We start from the raw sequence: 25252 nt of genomic DNA, 5'->3' as shown, positions 1-25252 counted from the left end.
CAGAGGTAATAATATTGCCTGTGTGTACTGCATTGGTGTCTCCCTATGAAAGCTAGATAACAAGAAATCTTAAGAGGTAACTCCAAGAAAAAAACATCTCCACTCAACAGCACACCTACAGAAGTACAAACAGAGTATTACCTATGAGAGAAGCATTTCAGAAAGTGACTGTCAACCCTCATCAACGCTATTTAACAGCACAAAAGTGCCACATACATACTAGAACACTTTCCTCATTTTTTCCTCATTTCTATGTGACTTTTGTACCAGCTGATAGCATGACAGTATGTAGAATATTGCAATCTGCTACTAAAACACACACACACACACCATTATAAAAAAAAAAAAAACAACCAAAAAATAACCCACCTATGGGCAACCCCCAGATCAACAGATATTAATGCATACTGCTTCAGTATCTCCTTCTCCTCAGCTTCATCAAAAGTTTGCAGGTCCCCAGCTTAGTTAAAGGCACCCAGTTTAGACTGAAAAGCCACCAAATCACTGAACAAACTGAACAACTTGAATTTTTACTTTCAGCCCACATCTTTATTATTCAGATCATATAGACTCACCTTAGTCCATGGATGTGCCTTAATCTGAGGAAATTTGAATTCAGTATAGTTTGGATTCATTTCTCTAATTTGCTCCCTTGTAGGCGTTCCCAGAACCTATACAGGAGAGAAAGAAAAAGGAAAATTGCTTGGATACGCTTCATAGGGAATTAAGCCTGAAGTATAACCTATCAGACACTGAGAAAACTGAAAGTCCATCTATGTAACTAGTAAGTTAATATAAACAACAAAACTTTTGCACCCAGGAGAGTGAAGTCCTGTCTCTGGGCACCCTCCTCCAGTGACCACTGCCCAGAGTAAGAAATGTGTTGCACTCTGTGCTGCTGCCACTTGGCCAGTCAGTGGGCAACACTAAGAAGAGGCTGGTTGTTTCTTCATTCCCTCACACCACAAGGCTTTTATACACATTAATGAGATACCCCCACCTCTCAAGCTTTCTCTGCTTCAGGCTGAACAGTGCCAGCTCTTGCAATTTCTCCTCATATGACAGACGTTCCAGTGCCTTAATCACCTCTGTGGCCCTTGCTCCAACATCAGTGGTCTCTTGCTGGAAATCCAGTTCATGCTAAAAGCCCAGTGTCAAAAATTTAATTATCTTATAGAGATTTTCCACAAAATTAAAACATCTCTCTCAAACTTAGCAATATTTTGGTGGGGTAGAGGGTTCACTTTAATTAGGTTTATATAGATCAGTACTACCAAACACATTCAGGAATTGCAGTTCACTGCATATGGTTGATTAAGGATCAGACAAGTAGCACAGACTATTTTACAAGTCACAAACAGCAGTCCTCTGACAAGCTTAAAAGATCAGCCAGTTACTGCTGAGCATCTCCTGCTCTCCCTGCAAACAAAACCGTGTGGGTTTGGGCGGTGCTTCTCATCTCGGTATTTCCACATAGAGGACAGACTTCGTTTATATCTAACTTGGAAGTATCTAAAAGGCAAACCATCTCTGGTTTACCTTCAGCAAGCTGTACTTCTTATTCCCAGAATCTGCATAATGTTATTTATGGATGCAAATGTGTGTATGAGAAATAACTAACAGTTGCACGTCTCTTGGTAGGGGTGGGTATATTTTGAAAGGATTTCAAAAATCCCTTGAGGGAATAAGCCTTACAATATGGCATCACTGGTTTCTTTTCAGTTAGCACCAAGTATGAGAGAACCATTGTCTTCTAGCTATATATAAAAATTGCAAAGTATCTTCAAGTAATCCCATTGTTTTCTGCTTGCACCCAGCTCTGGGCACCTTTTTTGCTGAGAGAAGGGGAGATGGCAGAAGGACAGAGTCGCTCCTCTATGCCGGGCTCAGGTTTATTGATAGGAAACCTGTAGTGGCACTATTTTGGCCCCATGACAAATCCCTCCATACAACGCAGTGAAATGTTATCACCTCATCTCATCAGACTGCACTGTCACCATCAGGCAACAAATGATCACACAATGTTGGCACTCTACCTTGCTGCTTGACAAAGAAATATCTGGTTACAAATTCTGGTATCTGTATATATTTTCATTCTGTTGGAAGAATGGAAATCACAAAAATGCACTCCAGAAAGTCAGGTAAGGAGGTAAAAGACCAAGGTAACTGCTGTTTGAGTAATTTGTGGAACAGAGAAACTATCATCAGGTATTATGAACAAAACTTGGAATCTCTTTGCTATTTAAAATAAGAGTTGCACAACACAAAGTCCTACCCACAAAGCAACCTTTTAAACAAAGAGCAGCGGTAGAGAAAATAAACTCTGTAACTTGTTCAGACAGCTGAATAACAAATTTGACCAACAAATTATTTAAAATTAACAATAATGTTTTGTAGATCACATTGCTCATGAAGATTAAAAACCTACCTAATTCTAAAAGCCAAGGGTTACTCTCAGAGATGCCAGCAGATTTTTTTTTTGTGCATGTTTGAAAACACTGTTTTTGCTTAGGGGGTAAAAAAAAAAGAATGTTCGCAGATTCCATATATTTTGCTCAACTTTCAAAGGAAAAAAGAATTGAAAGGAAAATGTGTCCTTCTCCTGCTGATTTTCAGTCTGACACCCACAAGAGCATCAGCCACCCAGCTGCCAGCCCTGCCAGGATGGTGCTGCTCTCAAAGCTTTGATGACCATCAGTCTCAAACCTTTCCAGTTCTAAAAGATGAGGTGATTTCACACCCCTAAATGATATCTTCATCTCAATTCAGGATAAAAGTGATTTTTAAAACCTTGGAAGTTTTTTTGATTACTTAAATTAATTTTCTGAAAAATGATGGGCACCTTCTATTGCTCTGATCTTTTCTAAAAGCTAAGTTTTCAGGCCTCTCTAGCATAAACAATACTTTTTAAAAAGCATGTTTACCTTCTTTGCCCTTTTTCTCCTCAAAAAATTTCTTCAATATCTTTTCTAAGCAGCAGCGAGTAGATTTATTTTTAATATAACCCAGATATATCAAACTGGCTTTGTTGCCAAGGCTGCTCAGAACAGGAGCCTACACAGTGCAAGCATATTTGAAGACCACCTATAGCATCAGAGGCCTCAGATTAGATAAGCAAGGGCAATTTAATGGAAGAACCCACAGACAATGTCTATTCATACATTTCACTAGAAGCACAGCTGTAACTCCAGATGATGGGAGAGAGCAACTCCTAAACTCAAGTACAGGCATCTAAGCAACAGCACTTAAGGTTTCATGAATGCTTAGAAAAGAAGGTACTGAAGAGGGATCATGGTAGCTGAAAGAAAGGATTGTCTGACTTTCAGCTACATAGCAGCCTTTGACACATGAAAAAACTGTACAAAAGGAAAAGTGATTATTAGTAGCTACACAGTATCTTTATATTTACTTTGTTCGCCTGTGACTGTAAAACCAGATTGCCCTTCCAATTTGTACTGAAAGCAGATTAAAGGAAAAAAAACCAACCCAATCACAAAGCAACACACCCCAAAATCCAACCAAAAACTGGAAAGAGAAGTAATTTGCAAAGAAGAATACAAGTTTTAAAGACTGTGTCAAATTCAAGTTACAAATTAGAATAGTGGGATGAATAAAGTGGTAAACTGTAATACTGTACCAGTACTTGACTTATCTTGAAGAGGTCCTGTAGTGGATTCTCTCCTCACCCCCATCATACCAATTCTGTTTGCTACACAATTTGAAACTGTACCTCACTGATTCATACCTAATTTTCAGTATATTAGGAATAACTTCAAGTAACCTTGGTAACAGAAATCACTTAAGCTGCTGCAAAAATTGGTAAAAATTTTTCTTTTGAGAAAGAAGTATGAATTACTGTACGCATTTTTGGCAGAATTACTTCATGAAACAGCTGCTCTTGCTGTATCAACTCTGAAAATATTAGAGAGCAGATGTACCTTGGAGAGCTTTCACAGAATCACAGAATGGTTGAGACTGGGCGAGATCTCTGGAGGTCATCTGGTCCAAACTCCCTACACAAGCAGCGTTGTCAAAAGTCAGTCGCCCAAGACCATATCCAGACAGGTTCTGAACATCTCCAAGGATGGGAACCCTACAACCTCTCTGGGCAAATTGTTCCAGTGTTTGACCACCCTCACAGCAAAAATTGGTTTGTGTTCAGATTGAATTTCATGTGCTCTAATTTGTGCCCATTTTTCTTGCCCTGTCATGGAATGCCAAAGAAAAGAAACTGGCTCCCTCTTTGAACCTTCCCTTCACGTACTCTGTACACTAGTAAGATCCCCACTGATCTTCAGAAAGTCAGGGAGCTTTTAGGAAATACAGGGTCCAATACTGAATTATTAAGGTCAATGCAGATTGGCACATACTATTCTATTTCCTGGGGAGTCTTATGGAAAGTGATTTTATCAAGGAAAAAGTTGAATTTTTTTTTCTTTTCTATTTAATACTTGCAAAACAAGAAGAGAACCAAAGTAATTACTGCAATAATAAAAATACAGTTGTCTGATGGAATCAACTGCAACTAGAAATGAGTCAACTTTCAAATGAATAAAGGGGAGGTCTATGTGAGACTACAAAGCATTTTCCTGCAAGTGAAGATGCCAGATCAACTAGTTTTGCTCTTCATTACCGATTGTCATCATCATCCCTTAAATAAATATAAAGAACCACTATCTACTAAGATTAACTAAAGAATACACTTGCTGAGAAGCAGACATTGCTCTGATTCTCCTAGGACAAAAATTGAACACAACAGGTTTCACAGTATATTCTGTCAAGTTTTTTCCTTTACATAAATCTCTAATGGCTCAAGCTTCCCAAAACATTTTTATTCCAAAACAGGGTTCGTGAAGGTAGAGTAATGGTATGTATCTCCTGCAGTTAGAGAAAAGCTACAATAAAGAAAGACTCACAAAATGTCATCCTACCAAACAAGAAGGGGGAATTTATGAACCTGGAATAAGCCCTGAACTTGAATAAAGATTTTCAGTTTATGTTCTTATAACCAACTCTTATAGGAGGAAAAGATGGATTATTCAGCTCCAAAAGACACTTCAGTTACACCTCACTACCAAGACAGCTGCTGCCCACACCTGCTTCACTATGCAAAACTGCGCTGAGTCATTTATGACCAAACCCACACTGTTGCAACAGCAGAGGAAAAGGAAACTGCAAGAGTTTCAACAAATCCCAGTGGAATAAAGGCCCTTTATGACAACCATTGTTACTGCTGAACATTTGCCAAAATGTAATCAGTTAGAAGCGTAGGGACCTTGGTTAGAACCAAGGGTTCAGAAGCTCCAGCTGGTAGTAACCGAACTAGAGAGGGGAGTGTGTGATAACTTAAATCAGAAACCTCTAGAAAGCCATGGTTGAAGTTCTTCCCTGGGAAAACTGTGCAAGTTTATGAGGAAACATATTCCTAAAAGTCTGATGTTTATGGCCTACCAGATGGCATAATTAATACTTCTGTAAACATGACTGCACCTCTTCAGCATAAAGTTGTGAGAGGTGTGCCAATAGTTATTAAAAAAATTCACAGTGTAGCATCTCAAGCAGTTGACATGGCTTGAGACAATACTTCAAGAGGTCTGTGGTAGAAAGTAAAATAAACTTACCTGCTTTATATACACTTCATTCCAAAAACACTTTCTTGTCAAACAGTGAAAGCCAACTAAATATAGATATTTTTTTTCTATTCATAACATGAAAGGAGCTATACAACAGGAATAGGAAGAAACCCATTGTCACCACTGACATGAATATAATTGCCCATCAACTTTTTATACTGCCTGCCTGCAAGCACTGGAAGTGATGAATTAAGCGAGGCACAGGAACAGCCAAGTTGTGATGTGGGGGGACACCAGGGAAAAAAATGCCAGGAGACTTCCCTGAGGGCAGAGGACAGAACCCATGTGAAAGCCCATGTCAGATGCAGGCAGGTCGTCAGCACAGGACTACATCCAATAAAATGAAACACTCTCCTATGGCTTACTCTCCCAGAAGAGAAAGCTCCTCTCTGCCCATTAACTACTCTGACTGGATTTATTTTATTTCAAAAATGGAGCCCAAAATAGTACCTTGACATTTGAGCATGAGCCATATATTATAATTGCAGTCTATACTTAGCATTAGGCACAGTAAAACTGTCAAGAGCCCAAAAAGTTACACATGAATAGGATTTCTGATACTATTGAACTTGCTTTTTCATACATTTTTCCCCCGTGCCTCCCCTTACACAGGAAACTATGAGAAGATTTTATTATTCCTCTTAAATTACCATGAAATGCCAGTTTTGGTGCAAGGAATAATCACAGTGCAGTGGCAACCAAAAAACTCAAAGCAAACACCACCCCCACCCCCATAACCCCCACTTCTTTCCTGCAGTTTTCACAAGTCGGTTGATTCATCTTATACTCTAAATAGCAGCATACGGAGAAAATATTTCCGGTAAAGAAAACACCAGGCAGATTGGCTGATGCTGTCCTCCCCATGTCCCAGGGCTGCTCAGAAAATTATTGCTGCTTCTTTCGTTTGACAGATTTTTTATTTTTTATTTTTTTGTTTCTGCTTTTGAGAGGAGTAGGGGGGAGGTACTAAACAGAAACTTTGAGATCATTCTCTTGGAAACAAACCCATTACCCTTCTGAGATTCACTTCCTACAACAGGAATAAAGAATAACCACTGTCTGCAGGAACTGTTTTAGTTTGGAAAACATATGCCAGCCAGTTTTACCTTGATGGCTCTGGAGTGCTGTAGAGCTTGTGGGGCCAGGAATGTCAACAAACTCCCAAGCTTTCACAGAGAGCATGGCAGTCCTGCAGCCGCCACTGCTGCACTGCAAGCTGTGCACCAAATATTGGAGATTTATGAAGGAGTCTGTCCTGACTGCATCTCAAAGAAAAATCACTCTTGTGCTCTAAGTGCTCCTTCTTTCAAACTGTATTCAGCAGGGTCCCACTTGCACACTGGATTTTAAATAGTGAAGTGGCAACTGCAACCCTCCTGGGCTACTGGAAGAATCTATGAGGTACAAGGCTCCATGACTGCTCTGAGGCACAGTGTTTACTTGTACATAGTATCTTTATGGGATCACTGATGAAATCCACACTACCACCACTTTGACTGTTTCAGAAACTGTGCACATTTCTGAAGGAGATGTCACTTGAAAGTCAGTAGGGGCATGAATTTTAACGAGTATATTGGGTTACCCATTTGAGATATTCCCAGCGATGGGACAACCTAACATTTGCAATAGCAAGCAAGAGCTAAAAATAAGAAGAGTCACTATTCAAGATCAAAATTTGGAAAAAGCACAGCACATGATTTCTCTCCTGTAATAGCATAAGTATTCAAGAAGAGTATACTTGGGTTAAACTGTTTCTTCAGATGGAGCTCCAAGACAGGATTCCCTTATAACAATTATCATTTTGTCAGGGATAAGTGGTCAAAGTTCTTTCTTACCCAGCCAGACTGAGAACATGTGGAAAGACCATATTTAAAGAAACAGGAACAAGAGGAAAAAGCTGAAAGGAGGACTGTCTTTTGATGCTGTGAATGTGATGCTGTGGTTCTACAGGGGCACTGTTTTTCAGAGCAGTTTGCAAATACACAGTAGGTCTGGAAAAACTCCAGGTGCAACTGTATGGAGAAGATCTTGCAAGACTGCTTGAAATGAAACTACATGAAGACTGTTGAACGTGTATCAAAATCTGTCAAAAGCCAAGAATGCTTGTGATGCAGCAAGGGGCTGAGGATGTTGAGCATACGGCCTGCATGAAGGGCAAGCTGTACCAACTGATATCTCCATGAACACAGCTAAAGAGGGGATGTCATCAAGAACTGCATGAGAAAGGAGAACTAATCTAATGTGATGGCATTTTGAAGTCATTATCCAGTCCAATGCAAAAAACTTCACAGCCAGGTGTAGCACTCGCTGTGTTGTGAAATAAACTCTGAATAATCACAGCTGAGTAAGCAACTGAAGAGAAAACTGAAAAGTTTATCTTGGCTCACAAAAATGCCTCAAGTGTGACTGTGACTCAATCATCTTGAATTGATAAGAACCAGCAGTAAAGTTTCTAAGCTGACCTCTTCCGCAGTGGAATCCATCAAAAGTCAGATGTGTTTCCAAGCATGTGGGTATTTTCTTACTATAGCCCATTTTTAGGAGTTTAAAATAACACCATTTTTCCTGCTCCTAAGTTTCAGACACACAGATTCAATAAAGCTATCTAAAAAGCAGGACCCCAGATAGCCCAACAGCAGCTCCCAGGCCCCAGTCTGCAAGCTTCTACCAAGCTCACTGCTATTCTACAATTGTCAGATCCCACAGCTCTGCTTCTCCCACAGCCAGCTAGAATTAACATAAGTCTGTGTTACAATGAAAGCTTTAAATACTAGCTTTCTATGGCAGCAAATGGAAGAGGTGGACACCATCTGTCAAATTTTTTTTAATGTATCCTACCCTAAAGGAAACTTTATACAACATCACGTTTTACATGTTGTGCCAAGATTTTACATTTCTGGTAATTTTTATGCTGCAGAATTGCATGTCCTCAACTGTACTGAGGCTACGAAACTTAAACTCACTCACGTGGTTGCTTCTTTTATACCATCCTTTCAAATCTAAGTTGAATTTAACCATCATTCTGGAAGTGCGTAAGAGCAGCATGTTTCATGTTTTCTTTGCAGAGTTAAAAAAACTAATCTGCTTAATTTGATTATTGGTCATTTGTAAAGGATGTAAGATGGGATAGATCCCTCCCAACAGCTGGCAGAATAGAAAAAAAATTGACCTCACTTTCTACTTTTTCCCCATTTTCAAAAGGTGAGGAAAAATTTGAGGTAAAAACACGTTCTCCCTCTACTCCTACCATGAGAAATACTTGCAAGTGAATACAGCATTACAAGGGAAGCACCTTATTATCCCATTCCTAGAAAACTTCTCATGGCTGTTGATCTTGAACACAATATTCTCAATTGTAACTCTTCTCTGTATTCCCACTTTCACCTTCTGCTAGGGCTTTTCTGAATAATTTCTACAAAACTTCACAACAGAAGATTAGAGAGACAAGGGCACTAAAAAGCAATCAATTTCTCCAGTTTGCACTCAGCTTCTCTTCCCGTCTTACCTCAGAGTATATGCTGTATAGGTAACAAATACTGTCAGAAGAACATGGTACCCACCCATTCAGGCTCATATTTTACATTATACTTTCTTTAAGTTTCAGTGAACATCTTTTTTTGTGATTGCTTCTGTAAGATTTACAGTATTTTTTAGCCAGACTTTCCTAAAACATATTGCCTCAGTACATTTTCTTTCACTTCAATTCTGATCACTAAATATCCGTCTTTCTATATTTAAAGAAATTAGTCAGAAATTTGTTTCTGTGAGGCTGAATATCATAATTTTAACCTGTAATTTACTGAAATATTCTTTACACTGGGTATTCCTTCAGATGCCTTGAGAAGTAACATCAGTTTGCCAGTACTAGATATTGTCACTACAAGTTAGTCAAGAAAAGTTACCACCACAGATGGTACAAAGGTTATCAGCAATTTTACTGAAGTACTCCTCTGCTTCAGTACAACTGAAGTGTAAACAAATAAGTGTCACAATTGGAGCACATACATGCTATGAAATTACTGGCTCACAGATGTTTTCTTCAGTAGTACAGAACTGATGTTAACAGCTTCTCTTAGCAAACTTTCAACCAAACAACAATTTTCTGCTTGCCAAGTACGTCAATAATAAGAGACCATCTATCTCCTGATGATTTTACTTTCACATTGTGAAATCAAAGCAATGGTAGGGCAGAGCACTACAGTTTTGCCAATAAGGCCTCTCTACACTCAGATTTCTGATCAAGCCATGGACAGTCATATATAAGTAATGATAAAAAGTTCTATTTACAAAAATTCAGGTGGGGGTTGGGCTCTTTTCATGGACAAGTGAAAGGACCAGAGGACACAGTTTTAAGTTGCACTAGGGAAAGTTTAGGTTGGACATTAGAAGACATTTCTTCACAGAAATGGTGATTAACTATTGGAATGGACTGCCCAGGGAGGTACTGAAGTCAATTGTCTCTGGAGGGGTTTAAGGAAAGAGTGGATGTGTCATTTACTGCCATGGTCTAGTTGACACGGCAACAGTGTTGGGTCATAGGCTGGATTCTGTCTCAGAGGTCCTTTTCAATCTTGCTGATTCTTGATTAGCTTTAGTTTTTCAGGATTTTAGACATTAATCAAGAAACAAACCAGGACTCTTCAGAAATGTCCAAAGGCAAACACCACATGTTATCACACAAAATCCTAAGGAGGTCTGGTCATCTGATGTGGACCCCTTCAAATATCACAAAAGCAGTGTAGCAAAAAGCAGCACACCACTCCAAGACATTTCTCAAAAGTTAAAATTATTGTCACTTGTACCATCATCAGGCCTACATATGAAAGCAACTCCAATTTTTCTTTAGTGTTTCCTAAGCAAAATGACTCAACTTGGATAAATTGAGTTTGAAATACATTGGGCAGAAAGGCAATAAGAAGACATCAAGAAAGTCATAGGGGGAAGTATGCGCAAGACACGGAGTCTCCAGAGGAAAGCTGCTGACTGGATGTTCAGCAGGACAGACAGAAACTCACTGTAACAGAAGCCAGGTTTGTGTGGTCAAAACCTGGAAGAGATGGGGTGACAGTCTACAAATGTCACAACGCACCCCCAAGCCTCACTAGCCCATGTCCTTCAGGAAGGAGAATGATCAGTCAGTGTTGGTTCATGTCATACACTCTCTTAGGACAGGGACAAAGACACCAGCAGCTCTTCTAGTCAATGACACAGACGAGTAGGGAGTTCTCCTTTTTCACTCACAGATTTGGAGTTTGAAGGACTTTTCACATGCATGGCACACAAATATTTATGCATCAAGCTACTGGCAAAATCAAGGAGGAAATTCTCTTACTACAGTTCCCTCATGGTGATAAAATCACAGTATGTGTACACATCTTATCCCCTGTAAAAATGCCATCTTATTATGTGCATAGTATAAATTCAGAGGAAAATTATACTGCTCCCTCTGGAAATCTTGTTTCCTTCACTGCAGAAGTTGAAAAAGGTAGAGTAGACAAGGGTGCAGGGGAGTCAGACACCAATCTATGAACTATTCTTCCATGCTTCTAATTTGAGAGCCACAGAAGATTCACAGCTTTCCAAATGAAATCAATCAAGATGTGCTTGGACACAAGTGATATGTAAGCATTACATATTCTGACACATTAGTTATTTTACCTTGAAAAACAAGACTCTTGAGGTGGTAGGTACCTTTGCCCTACGTGTCCTGATTCTCTACCTGCAAAAACAAGTGCCCTTTACCACCTTTCATTTTAAAAGAGCTAGGAGGAAGGAAGAAGAGAAGGCAACTACATATGTGAAGAATCTGGCATAAGGAATTTAACAACATTGTTTTCAAAGCCAAGTACTAATTGTGTGCAACAAAGGAAAAAGAGACAGACTCTTTAAGAACGAAAATCATACAGTAATAAATATTGGCTCAGTATATAAGCACTTTCTCCAAGCACACTGGAAGTGCAATCTTTTATGAGGGGAAAAAGCCCCAATATATCATTATGCATGACTGCAAGAAGAGAAAGATCATCAGGTTCTCAAAATAGCAAGAGAGGTGTTTTCAAACACCATTTACATGCAAAACTCTATATATGTATTTTCATCAGTTTCTAAAAGTGCATGTTTTCATACTGATTCCCAAGCAATAACACAGTCAAAACAACAGTTAACATTCCATACCTTGATTATTTCCACCAACTGATCCACACCACTGTCACCTGGAAAGATCGGTTGTCCTAGTAACAGTTCAGCCAATACACAGCCTGCTGACCACACATCTGAAAAGGGAAAGGTGGAGGACAGGGAAAGGTATCAGTAAAATATACATATTAAGCCATTTATAAAAAACCCAGTCATTTTAAGATACTTACTTTATCCTTTGCCATGTTTGATAGCGTATGCAACACAGCTAAAAATAAAAAGACCATTCCTATACTAACAATACCTGGTATAAAACAACATATGCAGACAGTCTTAGAAGTCAAACTGTGAGATAATGAGAACTAGAATATCATGTTAAATACAGTAATATACTGACATTAAAACTTACACATGCAGGGAAAAGACCATAGAATGGTCAAAATACCATTTGTAAACCAAGAATTTCCCCAAACCCTGTGTTGGTTTAAATCACGTTGATCATGAATTATGCATAGGTATCATCCAACACAATGGCTGATGCTTTTAATGCTTCTGAGTGTTGAATAGACTCAGTTCTTCATACATATATTGAAAGCATACATGCACTGACAGATGAACCAGTACCGCAAGTATTACTGGTATCCTGAAGAACATGATGATTAAGGGATCTGGGAGGCAGCCTCTCTAACCACTCACTTTAAGATCTAATCTTTATCCCAATTCCATTTGCCAACCTGGATGACCAAAAGAACTGCAAATCATAGATCACATGTCAGCAGCATCTGTAGAAGAAGCCTTTAACTAATATTTGTATGTACACCAAAAGCCTCAAGTAGTCCTTACGAGATATTCCTGCTTCAAGAAGAAATTTTTCACAATCTCTTGCAGGTGTATCTTCTTAAATAATTAGGCAATTGAATATTACAGAAGCAACTTAGGAATGTATCTAAGTGTACTACAGAATACATGCGTTTTATTTTTGGAACATAATTAACTAAAACGAAAACTCTAACAAAGCAAATGTAGTAAACACTGTTTATCAAGTGTTTGTGAGACTCTAATGTAATTAGATTCACAGCAAACAAATGGGATTTTAAGCTGCTCAACACAGGAGAAGTATTGTACTTGGATGGAGAAAACTGCTTTTCCGCAAAAACAGATTCACTATATGGTTTTCTAGAAAGTCATCAATTGTTGCATGAATACCTGAAACCTTACACTAAAATCCAATCTCAAACAAGCAATCATCAACAGAAGATCTGTAAAACCTATATTATAAGGAAACACCCCAAAAGGGAAAACCCCTTCCACCCATACTTCTTTAATCTCACACCTACTTTTATGAACAGTCAGCAGCTTTGGCCCCTAGGAGAATTTATCTCCTGAGGCCTGTTCCACCTGAGATAATCTATACTAAGGCAGAAATTCTTATTCCCTCATGCATTTAAACTATGTTCCATCCCTGGAAGTGTTTGAGGCCAGCCTGGATGGAGCTCTAAGCAATCTGGTCTAGCAAAAGGTGTCCCTGCCTACAGCAAGGGATTGGAACAAGGTCATCTTTTAACATCTGTTCCAACCTAGGCCATTCTATGACTCCATGGTTCTGTGAAGCAGGATATACACAACTCTGCCAGTTATTGCTAAAGGTCTGAGTAAGGAAAACATCTCTGACAGTTCTCCAAGCCATCTATTATCACTTTCTCACAACTACTACAGAGTGGTGAAAAATAAAAAAAAACTTTCAGGAATTTAAGATTTACAACAAAATAATCTGCATGTTAAAACAGTTTTCCTTTCATCATTTCTAAAGGAAAGAGTGAGAAGGCTATGCAAAAATACTTCCCCTCCTCAAGAATGTGGTTTAACTGGAACATACAGTAGGACAAACAGCACTGTCATTACTTCAGCTTTTGAAATTATTCACTTCCAAATCAAATGGATGCACTTTTACCTAATGTCTTGGTACAAGCACTGCAACAAGGTTTATCCTAAAAGGTAACTACTTACAATGTAAACAGTAACCAGAAATAATCTGAAGTTTGAGTCTTGAATTTCAACAAGCAAACATACAAGATAATGCTTTTTAATCCTTTAGTCACATTTAATAAAAGCTGATATGGCCACTGAGGTGCTAAGATCTGTTCTGGACAACAAGCTAAGAATGAATCATGTAAAAACTGTTTAATTGCATCTAACTGCTAATCAATGTCTCTCACTGACAGCTCCTGCTGTTGGACCAACACGTACAGCAAAACCATTATGCAAAGCATCACTTTTTGTGTCTCCCATGCATATTGGGTTCAGAGAAATTACACAACAGTTCAACAGATAGCATAGATTTCTTCAGAAGTATTAAAGAGATAGATTAAATGTACTAGGCAGTCAGAGCACTGTAACTTAAAGGTTATATATGGCAAGGAAAAATATTTGACAGAATATATACAGACACAAACCTGACAGGAGATAAGTAATCAATCACAATTCACTATTAAGATTTTGAAATTATGCTAGTGTTACCTTTTTCAGATTAGACTGTGGCTATTTTAAAGTATTTTAAATAACCTTCTGGTCTGGCTGCTCCATGAAGCTGGCTTTGTGCTGGTTTTGCTTTTCCTAGTTTCCCTAAATGCTTTTGCACTCCACCAGCCTATTTCAAGCAAAAGCCTATTTCTGTAGGGGAAAAGTCTCAAACCCAATACAAAAATTTTATAAAACAGTGGGGAGCATCAGTGTTGCTGCCAAGGTGAGGAGGGCTCAGTCCCTAGGGGAAGAGCTGGGCTTGCCCCAGCCCTGCCAAAGTGCAACTGCAAACAAATCAAACAGTGTGCACATCCTTGCTCAAGAAGGCTAAGCACAAACAGCAGAGGGCACATGAGAAAGCTGAGGGCATCACATGGGAACAGAAGAAAAAAAAGCAAGGATGTAGGTCATGAGGAAATAGGTGGCAATGGCTGAGGAATACTTGTTGCATTCATGCTGGGTTTAATCCCTCAAAAATACAACAAATCCATCAGAAACCCATGTATTAGTTCGTTATGCACTGAAATCTTACAAACCAGGCAATTTAATGTCCTGTTAGAAGTCTATTTACTTTTCTTTTATTTTACCTGCTAACACTTTAAATATACAGTGAAGTAAAACACACAGGCATTTCAAAAAACCCATCTTTTTTTCAGGGGCATGTAATTCCACCAATTTCCAAATTAGGACTTGGGCAATGTTCCCAGGGCAAGGAAGTGAACAAATCCTTGAAGCATTCTCAACAAAATCCAGAAAATGGAGGCTAACTTGAGCAGCTCCAAGGAGGGACAGGAACAAAGCACAATATACACAGGTATTTATACAACTCTTGATAAGCAATGCACAGAAAGAACAAATGAAGAAATTTCAACTCTGCTGAAACTTGATGGAATTTATGCCATTGATAATTGGCATTGATTATGTAATTGGCTAAAATTTGGTTCCAGGATAATCTGCTCTTTGTATCCCCACACCCTTTACCTCTTGCATTTTAAAATTCATCTACCACATCAGGATGTTAACATCTTTCCTGTAGCCTGAAGTAAACAAGTACTAATGTCTGTATTTAAAGACATTAAGTGTTGCTTAAATGAAGTGATCAGTTTTTGACAGTTCCTTCCCAGACACTTTTCTGTCTTAGTACAGTCAGAGGTAACTGCTATAGATTAATATGTGATGTAACTACCTGCTCTCAGAGGAGAGGAAGCATCTTCTGAACTATTTCCTTTCAGTATGTGCAAGTTAATTAAAGCAAACTAGGACTCTCATTCATATGCTTTAAATTAGCTAATAAACAAGGTAAGAGATAATCTTAAAAGAAAATATGTCAACAAATGCCCCTTACACCAAACTAGTTGGGACAATGTGAAATTTTAGGAGAAAATACTGAAAGCTATTCATTTTAAGAAAGCAAGCAAGGGTACTTTCTTCATACCTTCAGTGAAATGTAGTCTAAGCAATACGTAGAATAAATACAACTACCAGGCAACAAAAACCTTCAAATAAGCTTATTTCAGATAGTTTTCATGCATTATAATGGTAGCTAATGCCATATCTTTCTTAAAGGACACTTAGACAAATACCATTATCACCTAACCTACCTCCATTAATTTAAACATAAAAATTCATCTAGCCTCTTGTACAACAAAACTTTTCTTAAATTAAGTTTTTACTACTTTATTGATCTTCAGAGCTGTTAGATGGACATTGTCTAGTAATATAATCTCCATAATGCCCTTGCTTTTGAATGCATTCTAGCATAGAAGGTAAGAAAACGAGTATTTTTCTTTAAATCAGGAAGAAGCATCTGGGAGGACCACCTCCTTAGCTTTAATTCTATAAGCGTGCAATGGCCATTGAGTTGGAAATTAATACCCTGTCCACAAATTTCACTTTTTCTGATCTCAAACTCTGTCTTTCCAAGCTGAAAAGCTGGCCCTCTTCTTCACAGCACAAACACCATTCATTGTATTACACTGTAGCTCCTCTAATTCCTTATTTGGAGGACATGGAGGAGGAAGGGGGGGGGGAAAAAGGTTTCTCTCATCCACTTAGTAAAAATTAAGAACTTCCATTTATCTGACGCTTTATGAAGCATATTTACCTTCCTACTTTTTTATTACCCTCATCTATTCATCTCTGCCTCACTATCCCTTCATCTCGGTGGACTTCCTCCACCTTGGAGGGGACTCAAAGTTGCTGCTCTGAAAACTGTGGAAACAAACCAAGAGTCAGAAAAGCAGCCCTGGGAAGTCGTAAAATCAACAGATTCTAGTTGCCAAATGCCAGACCCCAGAGCAGTTTTCACTGCTGATTGCCTGAAACGATATTTGGGATGTCAGAACAAGAGTAAAATTCACAATTACAGGCAGGTGTGCGATGTCAGTGGAAGTTTTGCACATGAAGCCACCACAGATCCATGAATTGAAGAGAAAGAGTAGGGCTGGAAGATGAAAATGCTTGAAGACACGCTTGTTCCAGTATTTGGAACAAAAGCTAAACACAGGTATCTCTATTCTTTTGCAATGAGATTAAACTACAATGACAGGTGGTAGAGTAGCTCAGTAAGTTAACACACCTGCTTACTTTCAGTGCTGGAAGTTGCCATCTGAGAAAGAAGCAAAGCCTTGTCACTGTTTGGCAACAGTTCTGGGACACACCCGGTGGTGGTTCTTCCCCAAGAAACTGAGACAGGCCAACTACACATGCCTGCAGAAGAGCTTCTGCTCCAGGCTGCTGAGTTGAAACACTCGTGCTTGCTAGGAAAGTGAATGAACAACTTCATGATACTTATTTTCGGACACCCCAAGAGAAGCCAGCAGCAGTCACGTGTTATAGCCACCATCTCTCCCTGCCAGTGGCTATAAATGTTCCCTCTGGAACACTCCCAACTCCTGCCAGTGCAGTGGTGGAGCAAACGCACTGAGACCAGCAGCCTCTCATTGAGCAGAAGCACCACCAGGATCTGGTGAGCCTTCCCCTGCCTCACCTCCTCACCTAGGGGAAAAACACCAGACTGAGGTAAAGCTCAGCTGCACAGTTTCTTTCCATACAAAAGGAGCACGTGGCAACAGGAACATCTGCACCCACCCCTACTCCAGTGCCTGTCCCAGGACAATGTAGGAGAATGTGGGCAGCCATCCCAGGGTTTTTCAGCAGCAGCATCACCCACATGACCAGCACAGCCAGAACCCTGCCATCACAACATACTCTGGGATGCTATAACACAGAGACTGGCAAAGAAGAAGCCTCAGCCAAAACACTGTCAAGGCATAGCCAAAGGGATTGGTTTGGGAAAAAAAAAACAAACCAGCCCCTCACTTCCCTCCCCAAACAAAAAGCCCAACTGATTAATAACAATAAACTCCTGCAAATCAAGTGCAGGAAGTAAAATATGCCCACTCCCAGCAAGCTTTAGGGACTCACACAAACACATACACTTGCAGAATTCATAGCCAAAGGTACACAAAGGCCTAAACTGTACAAGCTATGAAGGCACCCAATTGACACATTTGTGCCTGACCACTGAAAAATCCTGTAAAGTTGTAAGACAGGCACCCATCAGAGCTATTATGGGTAAGGACTTGTAGCTATTTGGCAACAGTGACTATTTAAAAACTCGAATAGGTCATTTCCCAGGTCATTATTTTAAAAATAGAGTCCCAGGTCTGCTGGAGGCACTAACTGCAGTAAATGTGATTTGATGCTACCCTTACTATGGTATATATTTAAATGCAGCACTAATTTGGTACTTTACAGAAGTGTTACAAACATCACACCTCTGGCTCAGTTATTTCTTAAAGGACCTTTTGGGTTAGACTTGAAGTCATGCACTTCAATGAAACAATCAAGATCCTAGAAGTTAAATGCAAGTTTACAGTTAGTTGTGACATCCATGAAAAGACACATCCTGGAACCAACTGCTACACTGAAGAGAAAGTAATGTCACAAGGACAAATTCATGTGTTTAAAGACAACCTGGATGAAGCCAGACAGCTTAATGTATCTCCTGGTAACAATGCTAAACAAGACAACCAACAACTGACATGGTCATAATGCAGCTGGCTGTGCTGTCAAGTCTTGGGCCACCAGTGTCACTGCGTAGTCTTAAAAAGCGCTTCTTGCTCAGAAATACTTCCAATAGTTATCCTATTGCAGCGCATTATAATCATAAGCCCTGCAGTAACATTAACAAACAACAAAAACCTTTACCAAGAGAGCTGAAAGCCTTGCAGATAACGTAGGAAAATTTCTACTTAGAACACTTTTTGGCTTTGTATTCTTCACTGATTTTACTTTTACCGTAGTTTTACTAGAGGATATTTAACTGGGGGAGTAAAGATCCCTGTAAAGCTTTTACATGTAAAGCTTACTTTTTGTTACCACACACACACACACACACAAGTGATTCTTATAGAGTGATAAAGGGAATATATTCTTATAGAGTGACAGTGGGAAAAGGTTGTTAGGCTAACAACTCACAAGAAAAGCAAGAACTGAAAAAACCAAGCATGCCAACAAATAAGTTTAAAAGGCAGTATTGTAATACTTAAGCATTTCACAGTCCCCTATACTCTGAGCTATGGATTATGCACTAATAATTACATGCTCTTTCCCTTCTTTTAATAAATCTCTTCTTGGCTGCTGATTGGTTTTCCAACAAGCTGGATGAGTTTGGATGAACAATCCCATGTGAAACAAGGAAGAGTTCTCACTCTGCACCATTGCTGCCTACCTAGCAAGAACTAAGGAATATGTACAAACAGCAGCACCACAAAATTAACCCTTAGAATTTCTAACATTGCAGAACGCTGGGGAACTGTAAAGCATGTAAAAGCAATTTACTCCTCCTCATCTCCCAAATCCAATGAGAAAAAAGTAGAAAGTGGATAGGACAGGAAGGAACAAAGGAGTATTCTCAAGCAATTCAATGCAAATTTCAAAGAAATGACTTGGAGGGACAGGTGGGGATTTTTGCCACAAGAAAGTCAGAACAATGACTGAAATTCAAGATATTTTTGGAGGCAAGTGAAAAATTGCACTTTCAGAATGGAATTTTTATTAGAACCATTTTAGAGACCAGCAGGTAAAACAACAAAAATGGAAAGCACAACTTAAAAAAGGGTCTGCAGTTAGAGCAAGATACACTTCACAGGCTTATCCTATAAAGCAGTCTCTCCTGCTGACACATAAAATACTTGTTTTATGCAGTTATCCTCTGAAACAGGAGGTCGCAGTGTATTCTGATAATGCAGCTGAGCCTATTAGCTCCCAGCTGGCAAGAAGATATCAAATGGGATCAGCCACCTTCTCTCACTCATGAGCTCACAACACTTGGCTTTTACCTGGGCTCTGCTGCTTACTGCACTGCACAATAATGCTGATGGCACTCACTCACACAGCCGGAAGTTAACCTGCCAAAATCTCTTGTCAGTTGATGGTGAATCAGCAAATTAAACTGCAAACTGTGAGAGCCAGGGTATCCAGGGGCAAGAGCAGGGGTGGGGCTGCCACTTTTGGTTCTGCCCTTCTATCTTTATTGTGCCATTACTTTCCCCGGTCTACTCTTGGTTCTGCCTCTTTTTCTTACCAGGAAGGTATGCAAGAGTTGCTACAATACATACTGAATAGTAACTAATGGGAAAAAATTAGAGCGGGAAGCCTTCAGGAACATGTTGAGGTGGGGCTTTTGTTTCCTTTTAAGAACTGCTAAGTTAAAACAGGACAGCCAGCCACTGAGTTTCACACTAGTTGAAACACAGTTAGTTTAAATATGCTGGTTATAATCAGTCTACCAAGAGTTGATCATGATCTCCAAATCCTTTTGAAAACATTAAACCTTGCCTAAGTGACTCAAGTCCATAAGCAAGGTAAAAGGTTCCCCAATATTGTGCTGAGAGCCAATCTACTCTCTTTTGCACTGGAAATCAGAAGGAGCCCAGGTAGCATTTTGACTGAAACACTGAAGTTACCAACAACCAGCCAACACACTGTTGTTCATTTCCAAGATTTTTCATTTTGCTGTTCATTTTTAGTTGTCTGCTGTAAGAAAACTTGGCTGTTCCTGATGTCCATCAAACCTCCAGCTTCTCTAGTACTTCCATGACAGAGCTATGTGTCAGGTATATGGAAAGAGTTCTTTGTGTTCAAAATTAATGACTAAAGGACAGCAAAAGCTAGCAAAATTAGTTGAATTAGAAGGACTGCTGTACACAATATATTAAAGTTGTAAAGAGAATTTAAAGTCAATCATTAGGCCACACTTACCTCCTCCTATAAACTCTTTACTAAAAGCCAAGTAAATAAATTACAGACTTATGTCTAAACCATAGCACATCAGAAGCAGTAGGTGATTTTATACAGACATTCCATACAGTTATTTCAAGTTATTAAAATGCTTTTCTAGATAAAATCTCATACCTGCTTTTAAACTAAATAGCAACATTACAAGGATTTTTTTTTCCACTTGTAATCAGATTTCCCCTCTCTACATTGAAAAGGTCCCTTTCCTAGCGTAATTGATGCTGAAATCCTAAAAGGTGTAGAAAACATTTGTATTTCTTTAAAAAGTGATACCTAATAATTTACAACCAAATTCGGCCCCTGGGGATTATATTTGAGATCTCCGGGAACCTTTACACTTCAGTACTGAGGCAGTAGGTACAGATTTCAACCAAATGCACACACATACCTATACTGGAGGTATAATCGGTGGCTCCAAAGATCAACTCTGGTGCCCTGTAGTACCGAGAGCAGATGTACGACACGTTGGGTTCTCCACGAACCAGCTGTTTTGCACTGGAAAGGAAACAACAGTATTTCAGTAATGAATGCCTTGCAGAATTAATGAATTGCTGTGCAGACCAACATTATGCTTTGGCACTCTTCACCCATTCCCAATTCCCAAATGTTGAAGTACAATGTTCTTCTAAACTGATGCAAACTGACTCCTTGATTCACTGTGAAATCAGTCCAATCCACAAAGCATCTACCTTGTATTGGGGACAGCAAAGGAAATTCCAACTACGATCTAGGTGAAAAACGGGGTCGAATTTTTGGCTGCCAGATGTCTTTTGCCAGATACAAAGGCTTGTTTACAGTGGAAAAGAAGACAGAAAACAATTCAGTCAAATGTAGTCACCGTTCAAGGTTCAAAAGCTCTCGATACTCACAAGGACTGAGTGGGGTATTTTTATTTGTTTGCTTTTTTTGTTTGGTTGGTTCCATCACAATATTCTGCCCCTTTGCTACTTAAGAGAGTGTGGTATGAGGTGACAAAGGAAAAGAAAGCCTTTGCCATTGTATTCACATGTTAATGGTCCACGATTAACATGAAGGTTTCTTTTATACTGCAATCGATCAGCCACGAAGGATCTAACCCACAGTACTGCCTCAATACTTCTCTTTGAAAGAATCCAAGAAAATAATGGACCACAAGAATACATTACTTTGGGAATATGAGGCTATGGGCATATTACACTTCTTTCTTAATTAACAAGTGCTAGACAAAAAGGAGCTGGAAGACAAAACTTCCCATTTGGAAATATGGCATTCACCTAAATAGCACCAAACACTGCAGAGTTGCAAGTCAGCCAAATCCAGTGTTAGCTCTCAGACACTCCTCTCAGCCTTCAGCAAAGAACTTCCACTACCCATTTTTAAAAGTCTCAGTTTTTCAGTTTTCTATATAAAAACTACAGTTAACAAATTCCCACTGATAAAAAATAGTAAGTATTCCCTTTTCATGCACTGTCAGTTTTGAGCTTCAGTGTAATTCCTATTTTGTTCCAACACGGGTGAGGTAGAGCCGAGGAGGAGATCCTGAGGCACCAGCCCTGGCGATGCACTGCTTGAATAACCCACATCTGACATTCCCACTCACTATGGCCACGCAAATTTAGCAACAGCAGCTTCTATGACCTCTCACACATATACCCCAACTATTTTAGTCTGCAAAGTTACAGCACAATCTGAAGACTGAACTTTCCCAGAGAGAAATCTACGTTCCATCTCACTGCAGACTGCCAGAATTTCTGTATCAGTGCTAAGATGGGGGGCTGGACTCCAAAGGTGATTCTTAGTGGATATTGGAAATAAATGTGCCTTTGGAAACTAGAGCATAGATGTCCACTATCCAAGAGCTTCAACTGGAAGTGATGCTTCTGATTTTGAGCCTCTATGCTATTTACATTTAGTGAATTGCTGTACGTGCAAGTAGACTGACCAGTGTAACATCAGCCTTTTTAAGTTACAATGCCAGCACACCTGTCCTCTCTTGCCCAAACATGTTTCACAACAGTAATTGGTTTTATTTTCCATGGTGTGGTATTTTCCCCATGTCAGGGTGTATTTATCTTATTTTTCTAATACCTGCAAAAGTAAGAGGCGTGAAGTTTAATTCCTTCCCTCTTAATACCGTTTTCCAGCTCTTCCCTGACACTCATTTGAACTCACTTTGGAGGGAACACAGAATATCAGTAATTTCTCTTTTAAGCTACAAATAAAGACCTTCTAAGGGACACAGAGAATTTCTTGGCAAAGTTGCATCAAGGCTCACTTTGAAGGAAGATCTTTTCACAAGGTTTCAGGCCACAAATGTTCTTACCTTCCGAAGTCACAGAGTTTTAGAACAGCTGTATCAGGGTCCAGCAAGAGGTTCTGTGGTTTTATATCCCGGTGGCAGATCCCAAAGGAATGGATATAGGCTAAACTCCGGAACAGCTGATACATGTACAACTGGAACACAGAAATACCAGTCAAATCAGGGTAAACAATTAGTTTAACACAAACTCTTATTAGAAGAAAAACAAAATCACTGAGGAAAAAGACTATAGTGAATGCCTGTTAGGGCATTCATAAGGTGGGCACAGTATTTGCCATACCTTCCCTACACACCCTTAGCTATGTACACACTTGTGGTTCAAACCTTTTCATGTGTTCCTTGAGATAGCATAATTAGCATAATTACAAAGAAATAATTACGCCAGTTTCCCAACATTCGTGAAGAACAGCAATCATAACAAGCATACACAAAATAAAGGTGTTTCAGTTTTCTCTACAAATCAGCTTCTTCACAGCAGTGAAGTATTACAGGTTATTAAAAAACCCAAAATAACCAACAAAAAATTGCTCCACAAAATCCAAAAGAAAACCCTTTAGTTGATGAAGCTATATTAAATGTTGCCTAAAGACAAGGGTAGTGTCTCAGCCTGTCACTGAAGTGAATCTCCCAGTGTCTCTTGCTGAGGGGACAGAGTAATTTTAATTTCAAATCTCTGGACAAAAACAGAAGGCAAAGAAAACCAACTGTTCAGAATCATTTTATACAAGGCACAACAAACAAGTAGGCTGAGGGAGAGTTTTCTCTGCCCACTTTCCAGAGCTGGCTAACCGCTTAGCAAGGAAGAACAAAGCAAGGGGAGATATTACAAAGCTAAGAACTTCACAGGACAAGCTTATAGGGCATGGGGAGTATGTCCAGCTTCTGAAGCTACACATTTTCGGTAATGTTTAATAAAAAAACTGCTGGATTCAATTAAAGATGTATAGCATATACAGTCATAAAGGCATGGAAAGCCCCTCTTTTAAGGTTGACAAAAGGCTGGCAGGTTATTTTTTACTTTTTTTGTGTTGCCACAAGTTTCCACTTAAAATCAAGCTACAGGCAGGACACTGTACCAGAGATGCACCTCCACACTATTCTTCTACAAGCATGTTTTCCACAGTTCACCTTTAACAGACTATATAACCAGGTGCAATTGCTTGATATTGATATCACGTCATGTTTGCCTCTCTTTCATCACTATCTTTGTCGTCACACTTTCTCTCCCCCTTGTTTTTTGTTGCTTGTTTGGCAGGAAAGTAGGAGAGGGAAGAGAATTGCTTGAATTTTGGCTCTAGGCCTCTGGTTTTCATACTTGTTTCTGAAAACCACAACTCTGCACAAAGAAGAGCAAACAAACATTTTTTCCGAATTGCCTGTTCTAGTCCGTTAAGTATGTATTGTGCAAGTGTATTGCAAAATAATGCAAAAGACTGCTCTAACTTGAGGGGTCAAGTCAACACATGTGGGATTTAGAAAGTATGCCTTTCATCTCCACACAGCAAACCCAAAATTTCCAAGGACTCCTTCCAGCAGGTTAGAAATTACAAATAAATTTAACCAGAAGATTACTAGAACAGTAAAGCTGCTTCTGTGCAGCTTTAAGTTTCTTGGATACCCAGGGAAAAGCAGCTCTCTGCCTGCCTAGTTATCCATCAGAAGTGAACAAATAGGTATGATCTGACCTTTGTTGTAGCCAAGATGCCTGGAAAATTGCAACATCTTTAATGACATTAAGGTAACACAATAATTTTAAGTACAGGATTATAGAAAAGCCTTGCCAGAAAAATAAGAATAACTTTCCAGGCTACCTGGAACAGGAAGTCCCAGGCATCCTGCAAGATGAAAGAGTTGAAGCAGATTTTTCTCTGAAAGTGTAAGGAAGAATATTTTTCTCAAGTTCCCATAACAGAGAACAATTAGGTCAAGAATACTGACAAAAAGATATATAAACCATTTATCAAAAGCCAAGCCTACAGATTTGGGGAAGCATTATAACCTGAAGACATGCTGTTCCACCAAAAGACCAAACAGAGTGACCTTGAAGTCTGACGGATGATAAAATTCTGTGCTTTCTTAAAAATCAGGCAAAAGTGGTACCTATTGCAGAGACATGCCATTTACAATTTATGCATATAGTTATGGCACAAAATTTCATTATTGAAATAATTACTATTTGTGGCTTTCACCTTTGAAACTTTCATCTTTCAACCAAATTGAAGTTTTTTCTTAAGCCAACCCTTACATTAAGCATTATACTTTTAAAGAGGAGTCTGGAGAAATCAATAGGCATCAGGAAAATTTGTTGGTAATTTACATTAAATATTACCTCTACACCATGTTAACAAGTTAATGCCATGTG

At 39.1% G+C, this 25252-nt stretch overlaps 1 protein-coding gene across 1 annotated transcript in view; it reads right to left on the bottom strand.

Moving 5' to 3' along the window:
• GSK3B (glycogen synthase kinase 3 beta) overlaps positions 1 to 25252 on the bottom strand; it is a 149070-nt gene that overhangs the window by 30799 nt on the left and 93019 nt on the right. Inside the window, exons 5-8 of the mRNA XM_058856055.1 lie at positions 22894 to 23024; positions 20980 to 21086; positions 11808 to 11905; positions 576 to 671 (exon numbers count right to left, since the gene is read on the bottom strand). Coding sequence (XP_058712038.1) covers positions 576 to 671; positions 11808 to 11905; positions 20980 to 21086; positions 22894 to 23024 — 432 coding nt within the window. The remainder of the gene's footprint in view (positions 1 to 575; positions 672 to 11807; positions 11906 to 20979; positions 21087 to 22893; positions 23025 to 25252) is intronic.

Source organism: Poecile atricapillus, chromosome 1 (genome assembly GCF_030490865.1).
Source record: "Poecile atricapillus isolate bPoeAtr1 chromosome 1, bPoeAtr1.hap1, whole genome shotgun sequence".
Classification (NCBI taxonomy): Eukaryota; Metazoa; Chordata; class Aves; order Passeriformes; family Paridae; genus Poecile; species Poecile atricapillus.
The sequence above is the reverse complement of the archived record's forward strand: the minus strand, read 5'-3'. Positions and strand labels throughout refer to the sequence as shown.